The 19,030-nt window shown below is 36.9% G+C and overlaps 1 protein-coding gene across 50 annotated transcripts in view; it reads right to left on the bottom strand.

Annotated features, from left to right (window-relative positions):
• Nucleotides 1-19,030, bottom strand: part of CLASP2 (cytoplasmic linker associated protein 2) — a 159,222-nt gene that overhangs the window by 12,235 nt on the left and 127,957 nt on the right. For all 50 annotated transcript variants that reach the window (XM_054594914.1, XM_054594921.1, XM_054594916.1 and 47 more), the window contains 5 exons: nt 17,643-17,786; nt 13,241-13,384; nt 11,963-12,069; nt 9,826-9,979; nt 3,954-4,182 (listed from right to left, as the gene is read on the bottom strand). In XM_054594914.1, coding sequence (XP_054450889.1) covers nt 3,954-4,182; nt 9,826-9,979; nt 11,963-12,069; nt 13,241-13,384; nt 17,643-17,786 — 778 coding nt within the window. The remainder of the gene's footprint in view (nt 1-3,953; nt 4,183-9,825; nt 9,980-11,962; nt 12,070-13,240; nt 13,385-17,642; nt 17,787-19,030) is intronic.

Here is a 19,030-nt window from a genome sequence, read left to right as displayed (position 1 = left end):
GTGGCTGAAAAGAATATCAAAACGGTAAGGAAGGTCAATATATTTTTTTGGAAAAGGATACTGTTAGCAATGTTTACAATAAAATAATAGCAAATTACATTTTCCCATCTCAAAATTAAAAATAAAAAATAGACAAGGAAAACAATTGCTATATGAAACTTGGAGTAACTATTTGGTTTAATTGAGGGCTTATCCATCTTCAAAAAGCATTCATGCAACCAAAAATGGCTGCCTATGTTTCAGCAACCAGGTATTATGTTGTGAAAAAATGAGATTTGCAATTCAAAAACATTCTACCCTATTTAGATTTCAGTTATATAATTTTCAGAGATGTCTTCCTTTAACAAATGGAAAAAATGTATATATATCCTTGGTAAAGGAGAAGAAAATTAGACAATATGGGGGTAATCTTGCTATGTTGTCGTAATTTTGATTTAACACGAGAAGTTGGTAAGAACATGACTCCTCAATCTCATAAAATATATTTTTCCACTTATCAAAATTACAAATGACCAGGCCTGGGAGCACTGATCCACAAGCAGGGTAAAGAAGATCTCTGCATTCGAAAGAGAAAGTATGGGGTTTCAAAGCTCAGCCAGGGTAAGAAGGGTGTCCAAATGGAGCGGTGACCAGGTGTGACCGGTCCAAGTCCGAGCAGAATGAGGACATCCATGGCACTGGGTGTGAGAGCCCAGGAGGCTGAGGGTGCCTACGTGGAAGGGCAGAGCCCAGCAGAGTGAGGGGTGCGCCTCTCTGCAAGTGAGGTGCTGGTGGTAGTGGAGATAGGAACTGGTTGCACAAAGGTGGCTTGATCAAGTAAGTAATATATTAAAGATAATGGAAGCCAGGTTTCTCACTGTCTAAAAAAGGGGGTTATCAATTTGGAAAGGGAGGAAACTAGAATTAATCTCATGGTACTAGATGACTGGAATTGGAGTTACAGTGTAAACACATAGCTTTGGATAGATAAAGAAATAAGCAGATGTAAATTAATGTGTCATACAGCTCTGGCCTCTAAGAGGTCATAGGGAGATATCTCACTAGCAGTAAGTACACCCTAGTGTATACCTTTTTTCTAGAAAAAAGAAACCAAGGACTGATCCTTGGAGAAATGGTTTCCAGGATTTCATCAGGGAAAGTATTACACTTTGCTGTGCCAGAATGCAAGGATGGAGACATGTTTCGAGGACACAAAGCCAGCTTGAATAGAATCCTGCTGGCCGAATCAGAGACAATTTCAGCAATAAAATAAATTACGATAGTTACAAATCGTAACCCATTGATAAAATAGGAAACCATGAGTCCATACAATTATAAATGTCAATCAATTTTTAAAAGATTTTATTTAGTTAGTCTTAGAGAGAGGAGACAGGAGGGAGAAAGAGGAGAGGAACATGCTGCGCCAGAGAAACAGCGATTGGTTGCCTCTTTTACATCCCCTGCTGGGGACCTGACCAGCAACCTGGGCATGTGCCCTGACTGGGAATCGAACCGGCAACCTTTCAGTCTACAGGCCAGTGCTCATTCCACTGAGCCACGCCAGCCAGGGCTGTAAATGAATTTTTAATGAATAAATTTTAAGTTTAATGTGGAGTAGGATATTTACACAGTTTTAAAGTATGTCTCCACAAAACACTGATTAGAAAAGAGTAACTTCACAGTGGTCAAGCCTCATAAGCACCACCATAACCAAACAGCCAAAGTTACTATCACCAGTCAGGGTGGAAAGTGAAATTGTTACTTGAAAAAATGCACTATCACATCTATGATACTGTTGCTGAGATACTGTAATCTGAGAAAACATCAGAAAAACCTAAACTGAGGGAAATGCTACAAAATAAGTGGGCTCTAACCTTCAAAAATTCAATGGTTATGAGAGCCAAGGACATACCCAATGCTGAAGGGGGCATGATGATTAAATACAACGTGAGATTATGAACTTAATTCTCTAGCTCTAAAATATTACTGGGACAACTGACAAAACTCTAATGGGGTTTAAAATAGGTGGTTATTAATGTACTGATGATAATTTCCTGATTCTGATGAATATATTGTGGTACGTAGGACAATGCCATTGTTTATAGAAAGTGCATCCTAAAGTATTTGGGATGATGGAGCATCAGTCTGGCAACTTACTTTCAAACTGTTCAAGAAAAAAAGTTCTTTGTACTATACCCCCGACTATTAGCTTTTGATTATTTTAAATTAAATATATATATTTCAGCGAAGGCGAGAAACGTCAGTTGACTCTGCTGGCTGGGTAGCTCAGTTGGTTAGAGCGTTGTCCCAATATGCCACAGCTGCGGATTCCATCCCTGGTCAGGGCACATTCAAGAGTTAACCAATGAATGCATGAATGGGTGGAACAACAAATCGATCTCTCTCTCAAATCAATAAATATAAATTAAAAAGAAAAAAGAAACGTCAGTAGACTCAATTTGGTCTGCCGGTTTGTGACCTCTGTGCAGAAGTAATTTTAATATCATTAAAGCTGCTCACACTACGTCTCAACTTACCAGGCTGTTGTTGCTACATGGGGTTCAAAGGACTTTTTGTGCTAGGTCCAATTTATTCACTACCGTTATGCTGCTATCGTGAATAAAACTCAGCAACATATTAACCATTTGTGACAGACTAAAACACACCTAAGTGAATAACTGGGGCAATTTTATAGATTCATATGTAATTTAAATTTACTTTGGTAAACTGTCATAATTTTGCCTTTGTCATATACTGAAGTCTCTTAACTGACATGTTTGTAAAAAACATAATTTGTCAACCTCATTAGTAATCAAAGAAATACAACTAATTTTTCTACTCATCATAATTACAAAAATTAAAAAAGATTTCTGATACCTAATCTCTCAATCATCCTAATAAATTAAGGAAATGCTTATCAGGATGACCTATTTTATACCCATCACAGTAACAAAAATTAAAAATATTTAAACATTCTGTGTTGGTCAGCAAATCAGCAGTACTTAAAATGGCCAACTGTTTTAAGCTTGTAACAAGGTAGTATATCTCTCAAAACTTAAATTTACACATCCCTTAATTGAGCAATTTTACCTCTAGAAATCTCTCAGGGTGAATTATGTATATGTATGTAAAAGTTTTTGACAAAATATGTTCACTGACAGCAACACTGAGGGAACAAAGTAAAATCAGAAACTATCTAAATATGGTGTCGAGAGGCAGACTTTCAACTTTATCTACAGGTAGGTATAGGTTAGCATACATGACTTGAGTGTTAAAAAAAAAAGGATCATGTCATTTGTAGAGGGAAATGTCATTATTATTAAAAATAACTAAAACATTTGTAGTGTTTTGCAATTTCTAATCAGTTTTTATACATCTTTTATGAACCTTACTGCATACTGTGATCAGAACGGCAAGTAGTACATCTCCATCCTCTTTTAGACTAAACAAGTAAGACCAATTTATTTGGCTACGGAGCTTAGTAATGTTGAGCTTAGACTTAAGCTCATTGTAAGCATAAGAGCTTAGACTAAAACGACTCTAAATCCTAATGGCAGATTTTTCCCATATATGGTTCTTGGATATATCTTATTAAAGATTTTGTTTATGGCTTCACACTTAAAAAGGTGATTGTAAAGAATGGGTATTCCTTCAAAGAGTTTTGTCATTCTGATAAAAAAATTAATGACTGAATGGTATCTGAAGATAATAATTGATTTCAGTTATTTCTGGGAGGCCATTAAGGTTTTCTTCTTTTCAAGGATGACCTTAGATGATTACTCTGTTTCTTGTTCTATGGGAGACAGCTACCAAACCATTAGAAATGAGCTCCTAGAGGATGAGAGATAACATTACCATTCCAAAGGTCCTTACTTTTTAGGTTATCAAAAAAGAGTATATATATTTCTTTTGCTTTGGTTGTTTACCAGTCCACCAAAACACAGGGAGAAGCAGCATTATGACACAGAACATACCATCTGGAAATTGGTCGGCATCATCATCAAACATGGCTTCCTTGAGGGCAGACTTATTGAAGGGACTGATGCTGTCTGAATAGTTATATGGGTTGTAGTCTCGAGAGCGTGGAGAGGAGTGAGCAGGCATGGAATGGAGCAGTGAAGCTTTATTATCAAGGGCTGCTTGGCTTGAATCAGTAGCATCACCTCCTGCTCTCGGGTCAGGCATCCCGGGACCACCACACAGCTATTAGTGAGAAGGGAAAGGCACAGCAAATTAACTCATATTCAAGTAACAATTTAAAATTCTAAAAAAATGTTTCCCTCCTGCTTAAAAGGCTATTTTAAAAAGGTAACAGTAACCAGCTAGGAAAAAATTACGTAATGAAAATCAACATAAAAGTTACATTCAATGTCAAAGTTTATAGTAAAAATGTGAAGAAACCTGTTGAGGGCAAATAAAAACCAAAAAAAACAATACTCTCTCTAAAGATGCTTACAGTGTCCTAGCCAATAACTTGACCAAAAAATATATACCATGTGATTAGCAACAGCTTCTCTATGACAGTTAAAGATACAAATGGACTTTCATTAGAAAAAGAACTAAAAGCTGCTGGATTCCATTAGTAAGGCAGTAAATTATACAATGACAGTATGTCAACAAACTGTAAGAAAACCAAATAAAAAAGCCTAGTTTAAGGAAAAGAAAAAGGCCTGAGAAACTGCATAACTTTTGGAAAGATGCCTGATGGTAGTTTGTGTACATTAATATACTTATTTAAATAGCAATATTAACATCAATACTAAGAACAGTATCAAAATCATTCCCACCAACTTCAGGTACAAATGGCAGCATAGTTAAAGGAGGTACCCGTGTCCTCCTTCAACCACATCACAATGACAAATCAACAACAAGACAACCATCATTCAGAACTGCCTGAAATCTGGCTGAACTGAAGTCCTACAATTAAGGATATAAAGAAGCTGTCACATCGAGACTGGTAGGAGGGTCAGAGGTATGGGTGGGCTGGTCCCACACCCACATGCAATGGATAAAAATTAGAAAGGATATCTTGGCTGTGGAGGTCCACCCCTGAGGACTGAGAGGTCCCAGTCCTACACCAAATTCCCAGCCCAGGGTTCTAGTACCAGGAAAAAAAGTCCCCATAACTTCTGGCTGTAAAAACCATCCAGGATTGTGGCTGAGTAAGACTTAGGGCTTTCAGAGTCCCAGGCAGTTCCTCCTAAAGGGCCCATGTACAAACTCACTTGGATTCACTTACTCTGAGGTCCAGTGCAGGTGTAGCAGCTCCAAGGGCACCAGGGACACACAGGGAAGAACTGAATTGTGTGGCATCAGGGCAAAAGCTGGAGGGGCAGCTTTCTCCCAGACAGAAGTGCTAGCAGAGGCTACTGTTCTTTTGATGAGTCCCCCCTCCTACCCTGGGCAGGTGGGCACCTCTTTGTCTCCATCAACCTGGCTAACACTGTTCACCCTGCCTTGGTGACTAGCTGAGATAGCACACCACCCAACTTGGCAGTCCCACTCAAAATGTTTCCAATAGCTTTTCCATATGAATAGACTTAACTTGGCTCATGCTTCATTCAGACTTTCCTAAATTTTCTCAAACAAGCAGCATCTGGCCTCAGCGTGCTCCCAACCTCTTGCTAAGTGACCCCAGACCCAGCACTAGAGACAGCTGGCTTTGGTTCACATCTTGGCCTCTTCTGGACACCTCCAAGCCCAGAACAAGTAACAGGGATCTGCAGATGGCTTTGTAACTCATGTCAGATGGCCACCGGCAGAATACAGGCAGTGGCTGACCTTGGACTGCACTTTCAGGGAGGCCCCAGTGGCAGTGCACTGAGTGGACAGCTTCAGACCACAGTGAAGCGTCACTACCCACCCATCTCCACAAGTGGCACACTCAAGGGACAGACTCAGTGGGCACCAGAGCCCACTGAAGTAAGTCCTGTTCTGTGGGGTGAGTCCCTAGACAGGTGATCTCTACAGTGGTTGAAACCAGTCTTGCAACTGATTGGCCTGGGGATAAATCCCATCCCTTTGATGTGCCAACAGCAAGCAAGGCTCAACTACAACAGGTGGGTGTACAGAGCCCACATGGGGAGGTGCACCTAATGTTCCCAACTCAGGTGAATGGGGAGGCTGTGCCACTGGACCCTACAGAACGCTTACTAATTAGGCCACTCTATTAAGCCCAGGAGATGTAGGGGTTCTACTTAATACACAGAAGCAAACACAGGAAGGCTGCCAAAATGAGGGGACAAAGAAACACGGCCCAAATGAAAGAACAGAACAAAACTCCAGAAAAAGAACTAAACAAAATGGAGACAAGCAATCGACCAGGTGTAGTGTTTAAAGCACTGTTATAATGATGCTGAAGGAACTCAGTGAGAACTTCAACAACATAAAAAATAACATGGGAGCCCTTAAAAAAATAGTCAGAAATGAAGGATACACTAACTGAAATGAAGAATAATTTACAGGGAATCAGATGAAGCCAAGAATTAAATCAGTGACTTGGAATATAAGTAAGCAAAAAACACCCAATTAGAACAGCAGGAAGAAAAAAGAATTCAAATAGAGAACAGTGTAAAGAGCCTCTGGACAACTTCAAGTGTATACCAACATTTGCATCATGGGGTTGCCGCAAAGAGAAGAGAGAGAGCAAGAAATTGAAAATCTGTTTGAAAAAATAATGACTGATAACTTTCCTAACCTGGCGAATGAAACAGACATACAAGTCCAGGAAGTGTTGTAGAGTCCCAAACAAGATGAACCCAAAGAGGCCCACACCAAGAAACATCATAATTAAAATTCAAAGGGCAAAGAGAGAATCTTAAAAGCAGCAAGAGAAAAGCAGTTAGTTACCTGCAAGGGAGATCCCACAAGACTCAGCTGATTTCTCCACAGAAACTTTGCAGGCCAGAAGGGATTGGCAAGAATATTCAAAGTGATGAAAAGGACCTACAACCAAGATTACTCTACCCAGCAAAGCTATCATTTAGAATTGAAGGACATATAAAAAGATTCCTAGACAAGAAAAAGCTAACGGAGTTCATCACCACCAAACCAGTATTACATGAAATGTTAAAGGGTCTTCTTTAAGAAAAAGAAAAAAATGATTAAAAAATATAATAAAATGGTAATAAATACATATCTACCATCAACTGAATCTTAAAACCAAAATGAACAAGTAGAACAGAAACAGACTTATAGATAAAGAGAACATATTGAGGGTTGCCAGATGGGAGGGAGGCTGCGGAGAGAGGAGAAAAAGGTAAAGGAATTAAGAAGTACAAATTGGTATTTACAGAGTAGTCATGGGGGTGTACAGGGAATATAGTCAATAATATTCTAATAACTATGTATGGTGTCAGATGAGTATGAGATTTATTGGGATGATCACTTAATAAGTTACATGTCTAATCATCGGGGTGTTCATCTGAAACTCATAGAACATTGTATGTTAACTGTAGTTAAAAAATAAAAAATGATTAAAAACAAGAACACTGTAAAAAAGTCATTACCATCATCACTATCACCACCATTTATTAAGCAAATATGCACCAAGCCATTAGCTAGGTACTTTACAAATATTCTCCAAATATTTACTGTCCATCTATTACACGCCAGGCACCGTTCTTGGCATTGAGGATGTAGTAGTTAACAAAAGAGGGAATGATGTCTACCCTAAAGGAGTTTATATTCTAGTGGAAGGACAGAAACATTACAAAACCCCAATGAATGAGTAAAGTATATGGTGTGGCAGAAGGTGCATGGGAAGCAGTGCAGCATTAAAGGAAACATGAATAGAGAGGTTGCATATTAAATAGGATAGTTGGAGTAGGATTTGCTAAGAAACCATTTGAACAAAGACTTGAAGGAAGTGGGGAAATTAGCCAAGGGACTGTCTGCAGGAATCATGTTTAAGGCAGAGGGAATAGCCAAGACAAAGGCCCTGAGGCAAGAGCATGACCAGTATGTTCAAGAAACAGCGAAGTGGTAGTGTGACTGAGGAGGAGTGAACAGGGAGGAGAGTAGCAGGAGATGAAATTGGAGAAGTAACAAGGGAACAGGGTCTACTGTGGAGACTTTGGCTTTTACTCTGAGATAGGGATCTCTGAGTTTTGAGTAGATGAGGCAGAACAGACTACAAGAGACGAAGGGCAAAATCAAGGAGGCCAGTTAGGTGCCTATTTTAATAATTCAGGTGAAAACCTGATGATGATGAGGGCTGGAAACAGAAAGGCAGTGGTGAGAAGTGGCTGGATTTTAGATATATTCTGAAGATACAGCTGACAGATATCCCAGAGACTGAGTATGGAGGACGGGAAAGAGAAAGGAGATAAAAGCAGCTCTTTTGTCCTAGGTTTTTGGCTAAGTAAGCAGTGTTGCTATCAAGATAGAAGAGAGCAGTTTTAGAGGGAAAGATGAGTTCAAACAGGCAGCTTAATGTATGAATCTGGAGCTCAGGAGAGTTCAGGTCTGGGCTGGATGACATCACGTGATTTATTATACTCACAATAACTTTGAAAATATGCAGTAATACCCCAATTTTGCTAATGAAGACACCGAGTCTTAGAAGTGACAATATGACTAGCTAATAATTGCCAGGAACCAGGATTCAGACTCATGCCAGAACCCACCACTTGAGCCCCCCACAATGTGTCTATCTTGGGGGGAAAACATCTCAATTAAGCAGTGAGTTACTAACCTGTTATTACTACCACATGCAGCTTTTGGCATAGGAAGCCTTACATGAGTGGTAAGCTGGTTTTCAGCATCCAGTTTACCAGACCCATCTGCCAGATAGGTATGAGGAGAAAAACAACAACAGGAGAGAAGCCAGGAAGGCTGAGGAGGGAGCCCTTCAGAGATGTGCTGAAGCACTGCAAAGTTCTACAATTTTGCAAACCCTGAGAAACCACAGATTCCTTAAGAAAGAGTGGGATGGTTTGTTTTGAGAAAAGTTAAACTGTCAGAGAAAAGTCTTAGTAGAGTAAAAAATAACTGTTCTTTGTGTAAGAGCAAAAGCAACAAACTGCACAGTAATTCTTATATAAGATAATATTCTTATTGGAATCACACAAAAAAGTGATAACGCAAATCATTATCACTACACTTAACAGAAAAAAAAATCTAAACGTCTTATTTTGTCTTACAACATCCATGTAATCTAACCCATGTGCTATTCCCTCACCTTTTTTTTTTGTATCCTCACCTGAGGACATGCTTACTGATTTTAGAGAGAGGAGAAGGGAGCAGCGAGGGGAGAGGGAGAGAAACATCGATCGATTGGTTGCCTTTTATATGTGCCGCGATCAGGGTCCCAACCCGCATCCTAGGCATGTGACCTGACCAGGAATCAAACCTGCAACCTTTGGTTTATGGGATGACACTCCAACCAACTCAGCCACAACCGGCCAGGGCCCCCTACTTTTTCATAATGCTCCAACTACAATGACTATTGTCCTGGCTGTCAACTACACATAACTTATTCTCATCTAATTGTCTTTGCACTTGCTATTTGTTTTAAGGAATTCTCCTCTCCTGTATTTAGGTCTCAAGGCAAATGTCACCTTCTCACGAGAGTCCTTTCCTGACCACATAATCTAAAATACATTCACTTTACAATTTTAACCTAAAACTCGACAGTACTCAGCTCTTTCTGAAAATCTACAAGGAATTTGAGGGCATAAACTTGCTTTCTAAATCTAAGACCCATGGTAGATACACAGTAAATATTTGTGATTGACCCCTAAAAAATTATGTTTCAAATGACAGAAAGCAAAGTTAAAAAAAACAAAACAAAACAAAAAATTCTTCATGAAAAAGTCTGCAATGTAAGAATATTCAAATACTCACTGAATCGCCATCCTCTTTTTTCAAATCCCTTTTCAATGGCTCGTTCATATCTTCTTGACTACGGTAGCTGAAATTCTGAATTGCTTCAGTGACACCTCTAAGAGAGCTATAGATATCTTCAGAGTTCATATTTTCTGTGTCATAATCAAATGCACTATAAAAAAAGAACAATTTTTTATCAATGTACAGTTTTAAAATACAAACCCATTTGAGGAGATTATGTAGGGTACTTATAAAGATGGGATTAGAGAACATATATTACCCAAAGAAAACAAAACCCAATAGCTATAAATGGTTAAAGAACATGTCCCTTTGTCCACTCATTAAGGGCAGCTTACACTGACTCTAACAATATAACAACTGATTTGTCTTTTCACCTTTAAAAATATTCTGATTAGCCCTGGCTGGTGTGGCTCAGTGGATTGAGCACCAGCCTGCAAGCTAAAAGGTCACAGGTCGATTCCTAGTCAGGGTACATGCCCGGGGTTGCAGGCGAGGTCCTTAGAAGGGGGCACGTAAGAGGCAACCACACGCTGATGTTTCTCTCCCTTTCTGTCTCCCTCTATTCCCCTCTCTCTAAAAGTAAAATAAATAAAATCTTATAAAAATACTTATTAAAAAAATTCTGATTAACAAGGGAGTCAGCAAACTATGACCCCTGAAATCTAATAATTTTTTTTACATATTTTTTTAATCCTCACCCAAGGACATAATGGATTTTAGAGAGAGGGGGAAGGGAGGGAGAGCGAAAGGAAGAGAAACATTGATGTGAGAGAGAAACATTGGCTGGCTGCCTCTTGTACAAGCCCCAAGTAGGGACCGAACTTGCAACCTAGGCATGTGCCCTGACAGGGAATTGAACCCAAGATCTTTCAGTCCATAGGATAATGCTCCAACCAACTGAGCCATACCAGCCAGAGCTATATTTTAAATTGTTGAAAAACTCAGAATAATATTTTATGACACATGAAAATTATATGAAATCCAAATTTTAGTGCGCATAAATAAAAGCGTATTAGAACACAGTAATGCTAATTTACTTAGGTATTGTCTGTGGCTATTTTCACCCTGTAACATCAGCGTTGAGTAGAGATCACAAAGACTGCATGACCCACAAAGCCTAAAATATTTACCACATGGCCCTTTACAGAAAGTTTGATAATTTCTGTGATTCACATAAAAAACAGCGCTTGAACAGGAGATAAATATATTTTACACAGTTTGTAAGAAAGCAAAGAATTTTTTACACTGAACATATTATTGACATGAATTCTATAATAAACTTCTAAAATTCAACTGAGGCTGGAATGTAGCTATTAAAATTATTACATTTATATAAATGGAAGAAACAGGCTGGATGTTAAGTTTGCAATATGTTTTTCTTCCTTAGATGTTGATGATTACAAGTATCATAATTGTAATGAATATAATGAAACATTCTATGGTATACACAGCTAATAACAAAAACAATCAAGCTAATAATTATAGATATGAACTACTATGCAAACTATTTTTTAAAAGACCAGGAAAAAGGGGAAACAGTTCATTAATGAGTCAAAAACTTCATTTGAAATACTTGAACCGCAAAAGTGTGTGAAAATTATACATTTCTCAAATTTTATATTAGGGACCAATTTCACAGTTACATTTTTTCCTAAGAAGTATTTATAATGCCATTTTATATTTATTCCTTTTCCCTTTTTTCTTCTCTATATTTATGTTTGTCTATATGCTTATTTTTTTAGAAGTGGTTGGTCAGTATTAGAGCAATATCCATCACTGTAACCTGACCTCACCATTTTTACCAAGTAGTATAACTAAAAGACAGAATTTGTAATTTATTGAATTTGTACAGCATATCTGAGAAACATAACTATGCTATTCAATGTAATAAGCAGTAATTTACGAAACGTGTGTCAGTAAGTTTCCTTTTGGCTTATTAAAAAGATTCCATACCATATGCATTATTATAATTTAAAGGATTACTTCTGGAATAAATGTATTTTTTTGAATATACTAAGTTTCTGTGTGTTTAAGACCTTTCAAGTCAAGTGGAAATCAGCTGGAATTACACTGATTTTTCTAATAATGGGAATTTGCAATAACAAACCATCATGGAAAATTACCCTTTTATTACCTTGGAGATAAAGTATTCTGTGATGTATTGGTAGGAGAAGTAAGAGGACTGGACCAGTTGGCTGGTGAACGTGGTGTTGGCCTTGTTAAAGGGCTCCCCATGGAACTCTGATGGAGGGAGTCAAATAAATATTAACATACGACAGTTACATAAAGTTCAACCAAAAGGCTCTTAGGAAGACATACATCAAGAGGCTGAATAACAGGAAAGCCATATTTATAGATTGATATTTTAATTATTCATGTACTTATCTCTGATTTCTGTAGGGGAAAAAACTTTCTTGCCATTCAAAAATCTAACTCTTCATTCTTTTTTTTTTTTTGTTCTCCTTGCCCACTTCTGACTCTCAAATATTATCAATATCTTTCCTCAAAGATTCAACAGACCTCAAATTAATAATTTTAAATTAGCTTCCTGTTCTAAGCCAATTTCCTTTCTTCAAACATTAATATTGCTCATATTTTATTCCTTCTTGAATTTGCTTTATAAATGCTTTTCATAGACACCAAAGACATAAAAATCTGGTCATATTATAAGTTTCCCCTGTCTCTTAAGATGTGCAGAATAATCCCTTCTCATTTGAAAAAGATAACTAAGTCTGGTCCTAGGAAATTGTTCTTAGATTGAATTTAACCCTCATATTTTTACCTTACGCCTGCCATGAGTAAATCTATTTTCTGCTTTACCCATTATCAAAAGTCTGTCTGTCTTTTAAAGACAAGCTCAATTCTTTTGGCATATTATGTGAATAATCCTGTGCAATTCAGTGATTTAACCCTGGAATGTTTCATTTACTCAAACTTTATTTCCCCAAAACAAAATCCAGTATATCCAAACATCTTTGGACCTACAAGCCTGTACTTACTAAATGTGAACATATCTTTTTAAGCACTACCCTATATGGACTTGTTAACCCTGAACAAGTCATCCTTCTAGTCCTCAAATAAGAATAGGTTCATCTAAAAAGCAAGTTCTAATTCTAATGGCTTGCAAAGCTGATGCCTTCGTCTAAGTTCTTGCTCACATTTCGCTTTCCTTGTTCATACTCTGGCTATCATTCACCGCCACCCTAATGCACACCAATTATAATATAAACATGGCAGGCCTAATGACTCTATTCTTTCCAGGACAAGATTTGTTTAGGCTCAGGAAATGCTATCCAATGTAGATGCAAAATTCCTAACCAGGGTCAAAAGTTTACTTCATGTAAAAGAAAGTAGTTATTGTTAAAACAATCATCGTATTATACAATAGCCAAGAAAAATGACTGAAAAATACCGGAGTTCCATTGCCAGTGTTTCGAAGATGATTATAAAGAAGTTTGGTAGCACCATCTTGAAAAGTTTTTGGTAAAGCTCCTAATAACATTGTAAACTCTGGGGTATTGAGTTCAAACAGGGAAATCAGCACTGACTGGGCTGCCTAGAAAACAAAGACACACAAAGAAGTAGATGAATATGTTTTGGTTACTCAAAGAAGATAATTTTCTTTATTAACATTTTTGTTCAATAGCACAAGGCTATCTTTCCAATTAAAAAAAGGTGTTCTTAGATGCTTTAAAATTTCTTTGTTGAAAGAAAGGGAAGATGAAAAGTACAACAAATGCAAACTAAACAAATCAACAGCAGAGGTTAACTGGACAGTTCCAGGGTTACTCTATTAATATACAATACTACTTCAGTTTCCCAAAAAATGATTGCAAGAAGATGGACAAAAATAAGGATGCATATCCCTAAGCTATACAAAGTCCATCCAGAGAAACTTGGTCATTTAAATTTCATTTTCCCAGTATGTGATTCTTAAATTAACTGGCCAGATCTAGTCTTCTTTCGAGCAGCTAATCCAATAAATCTACAATCCGAAGCTAATCTAGTCTAATGTTTATGTGAAAAAAGGGAAAAAACAGAACTTCTTTGGATTAGGTAAGAAAACTTACAAATTTCTTTTCTTCCTCTAAAGTAATCAACTGAGTTATTAAAAGCCACACTTTGAAATTCAGATTATGCAGAAGCTTAATTGAGGGAAGAAAGAAACTCAAATGATTCAGGATCTTTACTTGTATCCAAATGTATGCATCTTGTTCAGACCTTTTCCAGCCCCACTCTATTAAAACCTAAGCACTCTATGTTTATGGCATTAGAACATACAATACTTAGGGAATGGTTCCACTATGCTACATTGTAGCAATGGTATACTACACAACATAGCCTTGAAAGATGATGTAGCTCAATACATGAAGAAATGAGGAGAAAATTATGTACTGTTGAAGGAAAAACAATAGCTGTAACAAATTCATTTTGTTAAAAACAACAAAATATACAATGGGTAGGTATATACTCTAAATATATCACTAGTGCTTAAATAAAGTGATTTGCACTTTGAAACCAAACTTTATGATCCTGTGTCTCTTTTGGAACCACAGCATTGAGAGAACCTCAAGTTAACTGGAGCAAGCGAATTAATGATTGTTACAGTGTATGTTCCTCCATCTAGACCTTATATTGGTGTAGGAGATTCAGCTTTATTTTCCCCTTGGAGACAGACAGACCAGCTGTTCCCCAAACAGTTTACCAATGAGTGTATCCTTTCCTCATGACTTGAAGTAACATACTTATCAAAAACTAATCTATATAAAACTGTCTCTGGACTCTCCTTTATGTTCAATCAACTTGTATTTCTGCATTAAACAACACAGGCTTAAATTGCATGATTTAAATTACAATCCTTTTAGTATATTAAGATGAAATCCCTCATTTCTGTTAGCTTATACATTAATGTCTTATTTACTTCACTGGATACATTTTATATTTATTTAAAAATAATTCTTCAAGTCTTCAAATGAAAGTAATACATAGTTATGAATTTTAAAAATCCAAACTATTTTTAGAAAAGGTTTTGAAATTCTTAATTCCCCCTTTCAGCTCTCCAGAGAGTTCTTCTTTGTAATGCTTGCCTTTCCTCTGTTAGGCATTCATAGGCTTATACAATTATTTCTTGATCAGATTGAGACATTTTCTAGTGATGTTCTTGGTACAATGGATTAAAGTAGATGCCTTTCATCAGCACTACATTGCCTACTGTCTTCTCCTTTACAAACATAGCCATATCCTATTTTTGTCACATTAGCCAGTGCAATCTTTAAATACATAAATCAGATCATGTAACTCCCTTACTTAAATATATGCCAATGGTTCCTACAGTCATATCAGTATTCTTGTACTTGGAACATCCCTAATTCTTAATTCTGATGAAATACAATTTATCTTTTTCCTTTTGTTGTGTTTTTGGTAGCATTCTAGTACAACTGTAAGAGCAGATATCCTTGTCTTGTTCTTGATTTTAGGAAGAAAGCATCCAGTCTTTCTTCATTCAGTATGATGTCAGCTGTGGATTTTGTAGGTGCCCTTTATTGAACTGAGAAAGTTCTCTTCCTTTGGTAGTTTTTCTTTTACTTTTTACAATCATGAAAGGACGTTAAATTTTGCCAGATGCTGTTTCTACTGACATGATCATGTGGTTTTTGTATTTTTACTATTGATATTATATATCACATTAATAAATGTGTGACTGTTAATTCAACCTTGCACTCACAGGACATATCTCACTTGGTCATGATGTGTAATTCTCCTGTATATCAGGGATCCATAACCTGCGGGCTGCGGACTGCTACCAGTTTGGGCCTGGTAGGAACCAGGCCATACAGCAGGAGGTGAGCTTGAATGTAATGCACTTGAATCATCCCGAAACCATCTCCCCACCTCCTGTCCGTGGAAAAATTGTCTTCCATGAAACCAGTCCCTGGTGCCAAAAAGGTTGGGGACCGTTGCTTTCTATGTCGCAGAGCTTGGTTTGCCAGTATTTTCTTGAGGATTAAAAGCATCCACATTCCTAAGGGATACTCATCTATAGTTTTTCTTTTTTGTGGTGTCTTTGGTTTGGTATCAAAGTTAAACTGCCCTCACAGAATGAGTCGGAAGGTGTTCCTCCCCCCCGCCTTTTTTTTGGAAGAGTTTTTTGGTACTGATGTTTGATAGAATTCACCAGTGAAGCCATCTAAACCTGGGCTTCTCTCCGTGGACAGTTCCCCCGCCCCCCACAACGTCAATCTCTTTAGCTATTCTATTCAGGTCTGTTTCTTCTTGAGTCAGTTTTGGTGGTTTGTCTTTCTACAAGTTTGTCCATTTCGTCTAAGTTATCTAATTTACTAGCATAGTATTCCTTTACAATCTTTTTTATTTCTATGAAGTTAGTAGTAAGATTCCCTCTTTCATTTCTGATATAGTTATTTGAGTCTTCTTTTTTTCCTTGGTCAATCTAGTAAAAGTTTGTCAATTTTATCAATCTTTTCCAAGAATCAACTTTTGGTTTCACTGCTTTTTCTCTATTGCTTTCCTATTCTTCATTTCATTTATTTCAGTTTTAATTTTGATTATTTTAAGTTTAGTTTGCTCCTCTTTTTTCCAGTGTTGTAAGGTGGTAAGTTAGGCTACTGATTTGAGATCTTTCTTCTTTTTCATTATAGGCATTATCAGCTATAAATTTCCATCTAAGCATAATCTCCTAAGGTTTGGTATGTCATGTCTTCATTTCCATTCACTTCAATGTATTTTCTGATTTCCATTTTGATTTTGTCTTTGATATACTGGTGATTTAGGAATATGTTAATTTCCATATATTTGTGAGTTCCCCAAGTTTCTTTCTCTTATTGATTTTTAATTTAATTCCACTGTGATCAAAGAACATACTTTGTATTATTTTTATCTTTTAAAAGAATTTACTGAGGTTTGCTTCAGAGCCTAGCATATGGCTTATCCTGGAGAACGTCCATATGCACTTGAGAAAAATGTATATTGTCTACTGTTGTTGGGTGAAGTGTTCATCATTAGTAATAAAGGTTACAAAATTCATATTCTATGTGCTATTTTGCAGCAAATATTGAAGAAAATAATTTATCAAAGGAGGAAGTAAACAGTGTTCGCTATAGGACATAAGACATAAGTGATTAGGGGTGAACAGAGGTCTCGGGAAGATGGTGAAAAGAACGGAGGGTCTAGGAAGGAGCTTCCCAGAAAATAAATTATCTCTACTTTTGAGCATATGGAAAATATCAGCCATATATATGTGGCAGGGATGTGGAAAATACTGACAGATACTTCAAAAACATTAGAAAGGTGTCATTCATGTGATACAGGAGTGAATACTTCCAAAGTCAAAAGGTAAGGTCCACTTTTCCATTGGTAACCAACACCAATGGAAAGGATATGGGAATAATACGAGAAAGCTAAATCGTAATTTACCAAGGCAGATAGATACATAATGACTAAATTCATCAACAGCTCAAATAGATAATGCCTAAATTAATAAGTCAAGAAAAGTGTAACCTCTTATTTGAAATACATAAGTAAAACACAAGGGGGAAGATTTGGAATACTGTGAATGATTATAAGATTAGAGGTTGAGAGGATTATGGCAAGGATGATTTTTTTATCCTAAGTTTGAGAATTATACTCATAGTAAGTGGATAAAACTTAACATAATTTAAAAGACAAGATTTTTTAGAAAGGTCTTCATATCAATGCTAACTGGTAATGTACCAAAAATATGAGCTTCCTTCACTGGCAATCCAAAATTACTGACTTGCTCTTCTAATTTATTTTCTAAACCTTGTATTAAAACATACCTTCCGAACATCAGAACTCTTGGGTTCTGTTGTCCAAGTGATAACCCGAGAGACTGCTAAGCGAGTTTCACTGGAATTTATAAAATCTCCTGGATCCATCTGTTTGGCCAGAGTTTCTATATATTTGAGAATAGCAACCTTCACCTGCAGAGGTAAGCACAACGAGAGAGGACAATCAGACGGTCACTGAGGGATACTGAGAGCATTTCAAAAACAATTAGGCGATGATTTTTTGACGAATAAAAAGGAAAACAACAACAACAAAGAATTAAACAACCACCTACCTACCTGACATACAAGTATATGATAATGTGGATTTTTGTTTTTCACACATAGAACGTTTATGTCCCGGATATTTAATTGCTCATGTTTGAACTGCAGAAGACTCTCTTGACAAAATTACACACCTCTCCTTGAGTTTGCCTTTGGAGCTTATAGCTGACTCTTGTCTAGACTCCCTGACAGCCAGTTTTTATCAACTGAGTGCAGTTGGGCTTTTGGGGAAATGAACCAAAGTATTTTGAAAAGAAGGCCTTACATATCAAGTGAGTAATTAAGCTGGGCAATATAGGGTTTTTGTCAAATATACAGTAATACTCACACAATGAGAGCAGGTTCTTTAATAGGTCCATCAAGTGCTAGAACAACCTTCCACAAGAACTGTCACAAAAAAGTTTTACACAACTACCACTGGAGAAAAGACAATACTTATTTGTACAGGAGTTATATGTAGGTTTAAAAAGTCTTATTCTTCCATGAATTCCTGATGTGTGGCTGCAGGCTATGAAATCAGCAGGAGGTGGCACACAGCATTCTTCTTCCTTAGAATGAGCCCTTTTTATCCTTATAAAAAGCCATGGTTAACTTATCTCCCTTCTTTCATGTATGTTGGGGCAAAAAAATAGGTTGAAAACCACTATATTTGAAGTCCATCTTCAAACATTCCAGGGTTTCTAAATAATGGCTCCCTAAGACTCTACCAAATACACTTTGGAAATGGCACCTGGCATAGCACAGTCCTTAGAGACAGAAGATGCCAAACACATACTACATGCTGATTTCCTGACTTAGAAAAGAGAAGGTTTAAATATATGATTAAGACAGGAACTTGGAAAATACATTGCCAAAGATTAAGGTAATCAGTTTGTCTATGCTCTTTCTCCCCTTATTACTGATATTAATGTGTCATTTCTTTCACTCGATCCAAAATAAGGTCTTCGGAGAGTACCAAGCTAATATATAGGAAATAAAATATTAAAATAAGTTTCTGATGCTTATGTACTTTCCATTTTCTGCTTCCAGAAAAACAAACAAGACAGAAGGGATCGAATTACATTCTTCATTTCCTAATGAATAATTTTAAGAAGTACTTTATAATTTTACAAAAT

Source organism: Pteronotus mesoamericanus, unplaced genomic scaffold, assembly GCF_021234165.1.
Source record: "Pteronotus mesoamericanus isolate MK-2021 breed Mesoamerican mustached bat unplaced genomic scaffold, CSHL_Meso_final scaffold_54, whole genome shotgun sequence".
In the NCBI taxonomy this organism is placed as follows: domain Eukaryota; kingdom Metazoa; phylum Chordata; class Mammalia; order Chiroptera; family Mormoopidae; genus Pteronotus; species Pteronotus mesoamericanus.
The sequence above is the reverse complement of the archived record's forward strand: the minus strand, read 5'-3'. Positions and strand labels throughout refer to the sequence as shown.